A 13351-nucleotide genomic window follows, 5' to 3' on the forward strand; every position below is an offset into this window, starting at 1 on the left:
ATGGGGGCGGGGGTCAGTGGGGGAGGGGTCATGGGGCTGTGGGGGAGGGGTCAATGGGGGAGGGGCCATAGAGGGTCATGGGGGCTGTGGGGGAGGGGTCAATGTGTCGCTGACCCCCCTGACCCCTCCCCCCTCCCCCCCCCCAGAAGCGGGACTTTCCCACGGGGATCCCCGAGTGCGGCACCGACGCGCTGCGCTTCGCCCTCTGCGCGTACACCGCACAGGGTCAGCACCCCAAAATCACCCCGAAACACCCGAAATCACCCGAAACGCCCCAAAATACCAACAAACCACCTCAAAATACCCCCAGAACACCCCAAAACACCCAAAATCACCCGAAACACCCCAAACACCCCAAAACACCCCAAAATCACCCCCAAATCACCCAGAAACACCCCAAAATCACCCCGAAACGCCCAAAAATACCCACGAAACACCTCAAAATACCCCCAGAACACCCACAAAACACCTCAAAATCACCCAGAAACACCCCAAAATCACCTCGAAATCACCCAGAAACACCCCAAAATCACCCCAAAATCACCCCGAAACGCCCAAAAATACCCACAAAACACCCCAAATTACCCCCAGAACACCCAAAATCACCCCGAAACACCCCAAAACACCCCAAAACACCCCAAAATCACCCCCAAATCACCAGAAACACCCAAAATCACCCCAAAACGCCCAAAAATACCCACAAAACACCTCAAAATACCCCAGAACACCCCGGAACACCCTAAAATCACCCCGAAACACCCCAAAATCACCCCGAAATCACCCAGAAACACCCCAAAATCACCCCAAAATCACCCCGAAACGCCCAAAAATACCCACAAAACATCCCAAAATACCCCCAGAACACCCAAAATCACCCCGAAACACCCCAAAACACCCCAAAACACCCCAAAACACCCCAAAACACCCCAAAATCACCCCGAAACGCCCAAAAATACCCACGAAACACCTCAAAATACCCCCAGAACACCCAAAACACCCCAAAATCACCCTGAAACACCCCAAAATCACCCCGAAATCACCCCGAAATCACCAGAAACACCCCAAAATCACCCCAAAATCATCCGAAACGCCCAAAAATACCCACAAAACACCCAAAATACCCCCAGAAACACCCAAAATCACCCCGAAACACCCCAAAACACCCCAAAACACCCCAAAATCACTCCCAAATCACCCAGAAACACCCAAAATCACCCCGAAACGCCCAAAAATACCCACGAAACACCCCAAAACACCCCAAAACACCCCAAAACACCCCAAAATCACCCCAAAATCACCCCGAAACGCCCAAAATACCCACGAAACACCCCAAAATACCCCCAGAACACCTCAAAACACCCCAAAATCACCCGAAATCACCCCAAAACGCCCAAAAATACCAAAAACACCTCAAAATACCCCCAGAACACCCCAAAACACCCCAAAATCACCCCGAAACACACCAAAATCACCCCGAAATCACCGCGAAACACCCAAAAATACCACAAAACACCCCAAAATACCCCAGAACACCCAAAATCACCCCGAAACACCCAAAATCACCCCCAAATCACCCAGAAACACCCCAAAATCACCCAAAATCACCCCGAAACGCCAAAAATACCCACGAAACACCTCAAAATACCCCCAGAACACCCAAAATCACCCCGAAACACCCCGAAAACACCCCAAAATCACCCCGAAATCACCCCGAAATCACCCCGAAACGCCAAAAATACCACAAAACACCGCAAAATACCCCCAGAACACCTCAAAACACCCCAAAATCACCCCAAAACACCCAAAAATACCCACAAAACACCTCAAAATACCCCCAGAACACCCCAAAAACACCCCAAAACACCCCAAAATCACCCCGAAACACCCCAAAATCACCCCAAAATCACCCCGAAACGCCCAAGAATACCCACAAAACACCTCAAAATACCCCCAGAACACCCCAGAACACCTCAAAACACCCCAAAATCACCCCGAAACACCCCAAAATCACCCCGAAATCACCCAGAAACACCCCAAAATCACCCCGAAACGCCCAAAAATACCCACGAAACACCTCAAAATACCCCCAGAACACCCCAAAACACCCCAAAATCACCCCGAAACACACCAAAATCATACCAAAATCACCCCGAAACGCCCAAAAATACCCACCAAACACCCCAAAATACCCCCAGAACACCTCAAAACACCCCAAAATCACCCCGAAATCACCCCGAAACACCCAAAAATACCCACAAAACACCCCAAAATACCCCCAGAACACCTCAAACACCCCAAAATCACCCCGAAATCACCCCAAAACGCCCAAAAGTACCCACAAAACACCCAAAATACCCCCAGAACACCTCAAAACACCCCAAAATCACCCCGAAACACCCCAAAATCACCCCGAATCACCCCGAAACACCCAAAAATACCCACAAAACACCCCAAAATACCCCCAGAACACCCAAAATCACCCCCGAAACACCCAAACACCCAAAACACCCAAAACACCAAATCACTTCCAAATCACCCAGAAACACCCCAAAATCACCCCAAAATCACCCCGAAACGCCCAAAAATACCCACGAAACACCTCAAAATACCCCCAGAACACCCCAAAACACCCCAAAATCACCCCGAAATCACCCAGAAACACCCCAAAATCACCCCGAAACGCCCAAAAATACCCACGAAACACCTCAAAATACCCCCAGAACACCCCAAAACACCCCAAAATCACCCAGAAACACCCCAAAATCACCCCAAAATCACCCCGAAACGCCCAAAAATACCCACAAAACACCTCAAAATACCCCCAGAACACCCCAAAACACCCCAAAATCACCCAGAAACACACCAAAATCACCCCGAAATCACCCCGAAACACCCAAAAATACCCACAAAACACCCCAAAATACCTCCAGAACACCCAAAATCACCCCGAAACACCCCAAAACACCCCAAAACACCCCAAAATCACCCCCAAATCACCCAGAAACACCCCAAAATCACCCCGAAATCACCCAGAAACACCCCAAAATACCCACGAAACACCTCAAAATACCCCCAGAACACCCAAAAACACCCCAAAATCACCCTGAAACACCCCAAAATCACCCCAAAATCACCCAGAAACACCCCAAAATCACCCCAAAATCACCCAGAAACGCCCAAAAATACCCACCAAACACCCCAAAATACCCCCAGAACACCTCAGAACACCCCAAAATCACCCGAGAACACCCCAAAATCACCCCGAAATCACCCAGAAACACCCCAAAATCACCCCAAAACGCCCAAAAATACCCACAAAACACCCAAAATACCCCCAGAACACCCAAAATCACCCCGAAACACCCCAAAACACCCCAAAACACCCCAAAATCACCCCAAAATCACCCCAAAATCACCCCAAAATCACCCCAAAATCACCCCAAAACGCCTCAAAATACCCCCAGAACACCCCAAAACACCCCAAAATCACCCCGAAACACACCAAAATCACCCCAAAATCACCCCGAAATCACCAGAAACACCCCAAAATACCCACGAAACACCTCAAAATACCCCCAGAACACCCCAAAACACCCCAAAATCACCCAGAAACACCCCCAAAATCACCCCAAAATCACCCCGAAACGCCCAAAAATACCCACCAAACACCCCAAAATACCCCCAGAACACCCAAAATCACCCCGAAAACACCCCAAAACACCCCAAAACACCCCAAAATCACCCCAAAATCACCCCAAAACACCCCAAAATCACCCCAAAATCACCCCAAAATCACCCCAAAATCACCCCAAAACGCCCAAAAATACCCACGAAACACCTCAAAATACCCCCAGAACACCCCAAAACACCCCAAAATCACCCCGAAACACACCAAAATCACCCCAAAATCACCCCGAAATCACCCAGAAACACCCCAAAATACCCACGAAACACCTCAAAATACCCCCAGAACACCCCAAAACACCCCAAAATCACCAGAAACACCCCAAAATCACCCCAAAATCACCCCGAAACGCCCAAAAATACCCACCAAACACCCCAAAATACCCCCAGAACACCCAAAATCACCCCGAAACACCTCAAAACACCCCAAAATCACCCCGAAACCGCCCAAAAATACCCACAAAACACCTCAAAATACCCCCAGAACACCCCAAAAACACCCCAAAACACCCCAAATTCACCCCAAAATCGTCCCCAAATCACCCCAAAATCGTCCCAGAACACCCCAAAATCGCCCCAGAACACCCCAAAAATACCCCCAAAACACCCTAAAGTCACCCCAAATACCCCAAAACCACCCTAAACCACCCCCAAAACACCCATTGAGCCCCATGGAACCCCCACTGATGGGGAGGGTCCCCTTTAAAGAGGTGGGGACCCCAAAACCCCCCTGAGCGCCCCCAAACCCCCCATTGAGCCCCATAGAGCCCCATTGAATCACATTGAGCCCCACTGAACCTCATTGATCCCCCATAGACCCCCATAGACCTCATAGATCCCCCCATAGACCCCACCCATAGATCCCCCATTGACCCCCCATTGACCCCCATAACTCACCCAAGACCCCATAGACCCCCATGTCCCCATATCCCGGTGACCCCAAATAACCCCAGGGTCCCAAACCCCCCAGTGACCCCAAAGAACCCCCAGGGTCCCAAACCCCCCCAGTGACCCCAAATAACCCCCAGGGTCCCAAACCCCCCCCCAGTGACCCCCAATAACCCCCAGGGTCCTAAACCCCCCAGTGACCCCAAATAACCCCCAGGGTCCCAAACCCCCCCCAGTGACCCCAAATAACCCCCAGGGTCCCCAAACCCCCCCCCAGTGACCCCAAATAACCCCCAGGGTCCCAAACCCCCAGTGACCCCAAATAACCCCCAGGTCCCAAACCCCCCAGTGACCCCCAATAACCCCCATGGTCCCAACCCCCCCCAGTGACCCCAAATAACCCCCAGGGTCCCAAACCCCCCCCCCAGTGACCCCAAATAACCCCCAGGGTCCCAACCCCCCCAGTGACCCCCAAATAACCCCCAGGGTCCCAAACCCCCCCCAGTGACCCCAAATAACCCCCAGGGTCCCAAACCCCCCCCAGTGACCCCAAATAACCCCCAGGGTCCCAAACCCCCCCCCAGTGACCCCAAATAACCCTCAGGGTCCCAAACCCCCCAGTGACCCGAAATAACCCCCAGGGTCCCAAACCCCCCCAGTGACCCCCAATAACCCCCAGGGTCCCAAACCCCCAGTGACCCCAATAACCCCCAGGGTCCCAAACCCCCCCAGTGACCCCAAATAACCCCCAGGGTCCCAAACCCCCCCCCAGTGACCCCCAAATAACCCCCAGGGTCCCAAACCCCCCCCAGTGACCCCAAATAACCCCCAGGGTCCCAAACCCCCCCCCAGTGACCCCAAATAACCCTCAGGGTCCCAAACCCCCCAGTGACCCGAAATAACCCCCAGGGTCCCAAACCCCCCCCCAGTGACCCCAAATAACCCCCAGGGTCCCAAACCCCCAGTGACCCCCAATAAACCCCCAGGGTCCCAAACCCCCAGTGACCCCAATAACCCCCATGGTCCAACCCCCTGCCCTTGACCTGCCCCTTGACCCCAGGCCGGGACATCAACCTGGACGTGGGTCGTGTCCTCGGGTACCGTCACTTCTGCAACAAGGTCTGGAACGGGGCCAAGTTCATCCTGGGGGCGCTGGGGACCCCAGTACCCGACCCCCCCCCGACACCCAGGTACGGGACCCACACTTATGGGGCTGGGAAGCAACCTGGGGGGCTTGGACCCAGTTATGGGGCTCGGAAGCAAACTAGGGGGACTGAGAATTTGGATATGGGGCTGGGACCCAGTTATGGGGCTGGGAACCTGGATATGGGGCTGGGACCCAATTATGGGGCTGAGACCCCAGTACAGACCCCCTTGCCCAGGCACCCGGGTATGGGACCCATACTTGGGGGGCTGGGAAGCAACCTGGGGGGCTGGGACCCATTTATGGGGCTGGGACCCCCAACCTTATAGCCCCACCCATCCCTTAGCCCTGACCCCGCCCCCAGGGGTGGGTCTGTATGGTGTTGTGATGGTGTGGTGACTGACCCCGCCCCCCAGGGGGCGGGGCCGCCCAATCGCTAAATCACAGCTAGGAAGGGGGCGGAGTCTCCCCCTGACCCCGCCTCCTTTCCCCCTCCAACCCCGGGGGGTGGCTCTTCCCTCTCATTGGCTGATCCCGCCCTGACTCCGCCCCCAGGGGCGCTGCATTCACACCCACGGGGGGGGCGGAGTCTTTCCCTCCTCCCGCCCTTGGGGGCGTGGCCGAGCACTGCTCCCTTCCCATTGGCTGACCCCGCTTTGACCCCCCCCACCCCCTCCCCCGGGGGGGGCGTGGCTGGCGGGCTCTGGGTGCGAGGCGCGAGGGCGGGCTGTTTCCCTGTCCCCGCCCCCCGCGCGCGGGCTCTCGGCGCTCATTGGCCGAGGCGGCGCGGCGCGGGGGGCGGTGCCGGGCGCTGATTGGCTGCCGCAGGGGCGGGGCCTGCGCGGGGCTGGCGGAGCGCTGGGTGCGCAGCCGCCTGGCGCGCGCGGTCGGGGCCGTGGGGGCCGCGCTGCGCGAGTTCGACTTCCCGGCGGCGACCACGGCGGCGCATGCGCTGTGGGTGTACGAGCTGTGCGACGTGTACCTGGTGAGGGGGGGCGGGGGGGGGGACATGGGGGGCAAGGGGGGGCAATGGGGACATGGGGGTCAGTGGGGACATGGGGGGTCAATGGGGACATGGGGGTAAAGGGGGCGATGGGGACATGGGGGTCAATGGGGGAATGGGGACATGGGGGTCAATGGGCACATAGGGGGCAATGGGGGGAATGGGGACATGGGGTTCAGGGGGGGATGGGGACAATGGGGACATGGGGGTCGGGGGGGGATGGGGGTCAATGGGAGGGACGGGGGAAATGGAGACTTGGAGGTAAAGGGAGCAATGGGGGACATGGGGGTCAGTGGGGGGAATGGGGACATGGGGGGGACATGGGGGTGATTGGGGACATGGGGGTAAAGGGGGTGATGGGGGGATAGGGGTCAATGGGGGGAATGGGGACATGGGGGTCAGTGGGGACATGGGGGGTCAATGGGGACATGGGGGTAAAGGGGGCGATGGGGACATGGGGGTCAATGGGGGAATGGGGACATGGGGGTCAATGGGCACATAGGGGGCAATGGGGGGGAATGGGGACATGGGGTTCAGGGGGGGGATGGGGACAATGGGGACATGGGGGTCGGGGGGGGATGGGGGTCAATGGGAGTCAATGGGAGGGACGGGGAAATGGGGACTTGGAGGTAAAGGGAGCAATGGGGACATGGGGGTCAGTGGGGGGAATGGGGACATGGGGGGACATGGGGGTGATTGGGGACATGGGGGTAAAGGGGGTGATGGGGGGATAGGGGTCAATGGGGGGAATGGGGACATGGGGGTCAGTGGGGACATGGGGGTCAATGGGGGGAGTGGGGACATGGGGGTCAATGGGGACATGGGGTCAATGGGGGTGATGGGGACATGGGGGTCAATGTGGGGGAATGAGGACATGAGGGGTCAATGGGGACATGGGGGTAAAGGGGGGGATGGGGATCAGTGGGGGGAATGGGGACATGGGGGTCAATGGGGACATGGGGGGTCAATGGGGGGCAATGGGTGGATGGGGGGTCAATGGGGGGGAATGGGGGACATGGGGGTCAATGTGGGGATGGGGGTCAATGGGGGGGAATGGGGATATAGGGGACATCGGGGGGCAATGGGGGGAATGGGGACATGGGGGTCAATGGGGACATGGGGATCAGTGGGGGGATGGGGGTCAATGGGAGGGACGGGGGAAATGGGGACTTGGAGGTAAAGGGGGCAGTGGGGACATGGTGGTCAATGGGGACATGGGGGTCAATGGGGACATGGGGGTCAATGGGGACATGGGGACGTGGGGGGTCAACGGGGGGATGGGGGTAAAGGGGGACATAGGGGTCAATGAGGACATGGGGGTCAATGGGAGAAATGGGGACATGGGGGTAAAGGGGGACGATGGGGACATGGGGGGCAATGAGGACATGGGGGTCAATGGGGGGATATGGGGACATGGGGAGACATGGGGGTAAAGGGGGAGATGGGGACATGGGGGGATGGGGGTCAATGGGGACATGAGGGGCAATGGGGGGATGGGGGTCAATGAGGACATGGGGTCAATGGGAGAAATGGGGACATGGGGGTCAATGGGGGGAATGGGGACATGGGGGTCAATGTGGGGATGGGGGGTCAATGGGGGGATATGGGGACATGGGGAGACATGGGGGTAAAGGGGGAGATGGGGACATGGGGGTCAGTGGGGACATGGGGGTAAAGGGGGGATGGGGGTCAATGGGGACATGGGGTCAATGGGGACAATGGGGACATGGGGGTAAAGGGGGCGATGGGGACATGGGGGTCAATGGGGACATGGGGGTCAATGGGGGGAGTGGGGACATGGGGGGTCAGGGGGACATAGGGGTCAATGGGGACATGGGGGTCAGTGGGGGAATGGGGGTCAGTGGGGGGAATGGGGACATGGGGGGCAATGGGGACATGGGGTCAATGGGGGGAATGGGGACATGGGGGTCAGTGGGGATGGGGGTCCAATGGGGATATTGGGGTCAATGGGGACATGGGGGTCAGGGGGACATGGGGGTCAGTGGGGATGGGGGTCAATGGGGATATTGGGGTCAATGGGGACATGGGGGTCAGGGGGGACATGGGGGTCAGTGGGGATGGGGGTCAATGGGGATATTGGGGTCAATGGGGACATGGGGGCAATGGGGGAAATCGGAACATGGGTGTCAATGGTGACATGGGGGAAATGGGGACATGGGGGTCAATGGGGACATGGGGGTCAATGGGTCAATGGGGACATGGGGGTCAATGGGGACATGGGGGTCAATGGGTCAATGGGGACATGGGGGTCAATGGAGCGAATGGGCACATTGGGGGGCATGGGGGGACATGGGGGGTAAAAGGGGTGATGGGGACTTGGGGGTCAATGGGGGGAATGGGGGTCAGTGGGGCCATAGAGGGTCAGTGGGGACATGGGGGTCAATAGGGGACATGGGGTTAAAGGGGACATGGGGGTCAGTGGGGACATGGGGGTCAATGGGGGGAATGGGGGTTATTGGGGGTCACTGGGGGGGTTTGGGACCCTGGGGGTTATTTGGGGTCACTGGGGGGGTTTGGGACCCTGGGGGTTATTTGGGGTCACTGGGGGTTTGGGACCCTGGGGGTTATTTGGGGTCACTGGGGGGGTTTTAGGACCCTGGGGGTTATTTGGGGTCACTGGGGGGGGTTTGGGACCCTGGGGGTTATTTGGGGGTCACTGGGGGGGGTTTGGGACCCTGGGGGTTATTTGGGGTCACTGGGGGGGTTTGGGACCCTGGGGGTTATTTGGGGTCACTGGGGGTTTGGGACCCTGGGGGTTATTTGGGGTCACTGGGGGGGGGTTTGGGACCCTGGGGGTTATTTGGGGGTCACTGGGGGGGTTTGGGACCCTGGGGGTTATTTGGGGTCACTGGGGGTTTGGGACCCTGGGGGTTATTTGGGGTCACTGGGGGGGTTTGGGACCCTGGGGGTTATTGGGGGTCACTGGGGGGTTTGGGACCCTGGGGGTTATTGGGGGTCACTGGGGGGGGTTTGGGACCCTGGGGGTTATTTGGGGTCACTGGGGGGGGGGTTGGGACCCTGGGGGTTATTTGGGGTCACTGGGGGGGGTTTGGGACCCTGGGGGTTATTTGGGGTCACTGGGGGTTTGGGACCCTGGGGGTTATTTGGGGTCACTGGGGGGTTTGGGACCCTGGGGGTTATTTGGGGTCACTGGGGGGGTTTTAGGACCCTGGGGGTTATTTGGGGTCACTGGGGGGGGTTTGGGACCCTGGGGGTTATTTGGGGTCACTGGGGGGGGTTTGGGACCCTGGGGGTTATTTGGGGTCACTGGGGGGGTTTGGGACCTGGGGGTTATTTGGGGTCACTGGGGGTTTGGGACCCTGGGGGGTTATTTGGGGTCACTGGGGGGGGGTTTGGGACCCTGGGGGTTATTGGGGGTCACTGGGGGGGTTTGGGACCCTGGGGGTTATTGGGGGTCACTGGGGGGGGTTTGGGACCCTGGGGGTTATTTGGGGTCACTGGGGGGGGGTTTGGGACCCTGGGGGTTATTTGGGGTCACTGGGGGGGTTTGGGACCCTGGGGGTTATTTGGGGTCACTGGGGGGGGTTTGGGACCCTGGGGGTTATTTGGGGTCACTGGGGGGGGTTTGGGACCCTGGGGGTTATTTGGGGTCACTGGGGGGGTTTGGGACCCTGGGGGTTATTTGGGGGTACACTGGGGGGGGTTTGGGACCCTGGGGGTTATTGGGGGTCACTGGGGGTTTGGGACCCTGGGGGTTATTGGGGGTCACTGGGGGGGGTTTGGGACCCTGGGGGTTATTTGGGGTCACTGGGGGGGGGGGTTGGGACCCTGGGGGTTATTTGGGGTCACTGGGGGGGGTTTGGGACCCTGGGGGTTATTTGGGGTCACTGGGGGTTTGGGACCCTGGGGGTTATTTGGGGTCACTGGGGGGTTTGGGACCCTGGGGGTTATTTGGGGTCACTGGGGGGGGTTTGGGACCCTGGGGGTTATTGGGGGTCACTGGGGGGTTTGGGACCCTGGGGGTTATTTGGGGTCACTGGGGGTTATTTGGGGGTCACTGGGGTTATTGGGGGTCACTGGGGGTTATTGGGGTCACTGGGGTTATTGGGGTCACTGGGGTTATTGGAGGTCACTGGGGTTATTTGGGGGTCACTGGGGTTATTGGGGGTCACTGGGGTTATTTGGGGGTCACTGGGGTTATTTGGGGGGTCACTGGGGGTTATTGGGGTCACTGGGGTTATTGGAGGTCACTGGGGTTATTTGGGGTCACTGGGGTTATTTGGGGGTCATTGGGGTTATTGGGGTCTCTGGGTGTCACTTGTGGCCGTCTGTCCCCGTTCCCACTGTCCGTCTGTCCCCAGGAATGCGCGAAGCCCATTCTGTCCCGCTGCGGGCCGAGTCGGGGGACACAGGGGGTGACCCCAACGCCCCCCCCAACGCCCCCCAACGTCCCCAACGCCCCCCCCCTGCGACGATGGCGACGCGGCGTCCGTGCGGGACGCGCTGTACGTGTGTCTGTCCGCGGGGCTGCGCCTGCTGGCCCCCTTCATGCCTTCGTCACCGAGGAGCTGTGGCAGCGGCTGCCCCCCCCGGCCCCCCCCCGCGCCCCCCCGCCCCCCAGCATCTGCGTCAGCCCCTTCCCCGAGGAGACGCACGTACGGGGGGGGCTGGGGGGGCTATGGGGGGCTATGGGGTCTTGGGGGGGCTATGGGGCCTGGGGGGCTATGGGGTCTTGGGGGGGGTTATGGGGGGCTATGGGGCTGGGGGGTTATGGGGGATATGGTGGCGGGGGGGGCTGTGGGGGCTATGGGGCTTGGGGGTCTATGGGGGCTGTGGGGGCTATGGGGTCTATGGGGCTATGGGGCTGGGGGGACTATGGGGGCTATGGGGTGTTGGGGGGGGCTATGGGGCTGGGGGGGACTATGGGGGTTATGGGGGCTATGGGGGTCTATGGGGGCTGTGGGGGCTATGGGGTCTATGGGGGGCTATGGGGCTGGGGGGACTATGGGGGCTATGGGGTGTTGGGGGGACTATGGGGCTGGGGGGACTATGGGGGTTATGGGGTCTATGGGGGCTGTGGGGGCTATGGGGTCTATGGGGGCTATGGGGCTGGGGGGACTATGGAGGCTATGGGGGTTTATGGGGGCTATGGGGCTGGGGGGGACTATGGGGGTTATGGGGGCTATGGGGGTCTATGGGGGCTGGGGGGATGTGGGGGTTATGGGGTGTTGGGGGGTTATGGGGGCTATGGGGCCGGGGGGGGCTGTGGGGGCTTATGGGGGCTATGGGGTCTATGGGGGCTATGGGGGCTGGGGGGATGTGGGGTCTATGGGGCCAGGGGGAGCTGTGGGGTCTATGGGGGTCTATGGGGGCTATGGGGGCTGGGGGGATGTGAGGGTTATGGGGGGCTATGGGGCCAGAGGGTTATGGGGTCTGTGGGGGCTATGGGGTCTTGGGGGGGGCTATGGGGCCTGGGGCTCTATGGGGTCTTGGGGGGGCTATGGGGGTCTATGGGATCTATGGGGGCTATGGGGCCAGGAGGCTGTGGGGGCTATGGGGTTTGGGGATCTATGGGGGTCTTGGGGGGTTATGGGGGTCTATGGGGTCTGGGGGGGCTATGGGGCCAGGGGGGGCTGTGGGATCTATGGGGGCCTGGGGGTCTATGGGGGGTTATGGGGGCTGTGGGGTCTATGGGGGCTATGGGGCCAGGGGGGCTGTGGGGGCTATGGGGGCTATGGGTCTTGGGGGGGCTATGGAGTCAATGGGGCCTGGGGAGCTGTGGGGGCTATGGGGTCTTGGGGGGGTTATGGGGGTCTATGGGGGCTATGGGGCCTGGGGGGTCTATGGGAGTCTATGGGGTCTTGGGGGGGCTATGGTGTGGGGGGGGTCTATGGGGTCTTGGGGGGGGTTATGGGGTCTATGGGTCTTGGGGGTGCTGTGGGGGGATCGAGGAGGGTTTGGGGTCTTGGGGGGTCTATGGTGTCTGGGGGGGGGTCTATGGGAGGCTATGGGGCCAGGGGGCTATGGGGTCTATGGGGGCTATGGGGCTGGGGGGGGCTATGGGGTCTGTGGGGGCTATGGGGGTCTATGGGGGCTATGGGGCCAGGAGGCTGTGGGGGCTATGGGGCTTGGAGATCTATGGGGTCTTGAGGGGTTATGGGGGTCTATGGGGTCTGGGGTGGCTATGGGGGCTATGGGGCCGGGGGAGCTGTGGGGGCTATGGAGTCTTGGGGGGTTATGGGGTCTACGGGGTCTATGGGGCCAGGGGGGCTGTGGGGTCTATGGGCCTGGGGGTCTATGGGGCTCTATGGGTCTGGGGGGGTCTATGGGGTCTGGATGTCTATGGGGTGTCTATGGGGTGTTTATGGGGTCCATGGTGTCTATGGGGTGTCTATGGGTCTACTGGGGGGTCTTTGGGGTCTATGGGGGTCTATGGGGCTCTATGGGGTCTATGGGTGTCTATGGGGTGTCTGGGGGTATCTATGGTGTCTATGGGGGTCTATGGGGTCTGGGGGTGTCTATGGGGTCTATGGGGTGTCCGTGGGGGTCTATGGTGTCTATGGGTGTCTATGGGTGTCTGGGGGTATCTATGGTGTCTATGGGGGTCTATGGGGTGTGGGGGTGTCTATGGGGTCTAGGGGTTTCTATGT

The 13351-nt window shown here is 59.7% G+C and overlaps 1 protein-coding gene across 1 annotated transcript in view; it reads left to right on the plus strand.

Moving 5' to 3' along the window:
• The window catches only part of VARS1 (valyl-tRNA synthetase 1), a gene marked incomplete at its 5' end in the record, with an annotated part of 60772 nt that overhangs the window by 37597 nt on the left and 9824 nt on the right, over positions 1-13351 (plus strand). Inside the window, 5 exon segments of the mRNA XM_080360815.1 lie at positions 147-225; positions 5633-5762; positions 6545-6701; positions 11169-11253; positions 11256-11356. Of these exon segments, the coding sequence (XP_080216941.1) occupies positions 147-225; positions 5633-5762; positions 6545-6701; positions 11169-11253; positions 11256-11356 (552 nt within the window).

The sequence above is a fragment of the Nesoenas mayeri genome, assembly GCF_963082525.1.
Source record: "Nesoenas mayeri genome assembly, chromosome: 29".
Classification (NCBI taxonomy): domain Eukaryota; kingdom Metazoa; phylum Chordata; class Aves; order Columbiformes; family Columbidae; genus Nesoenas; species Nesoenas mayeri.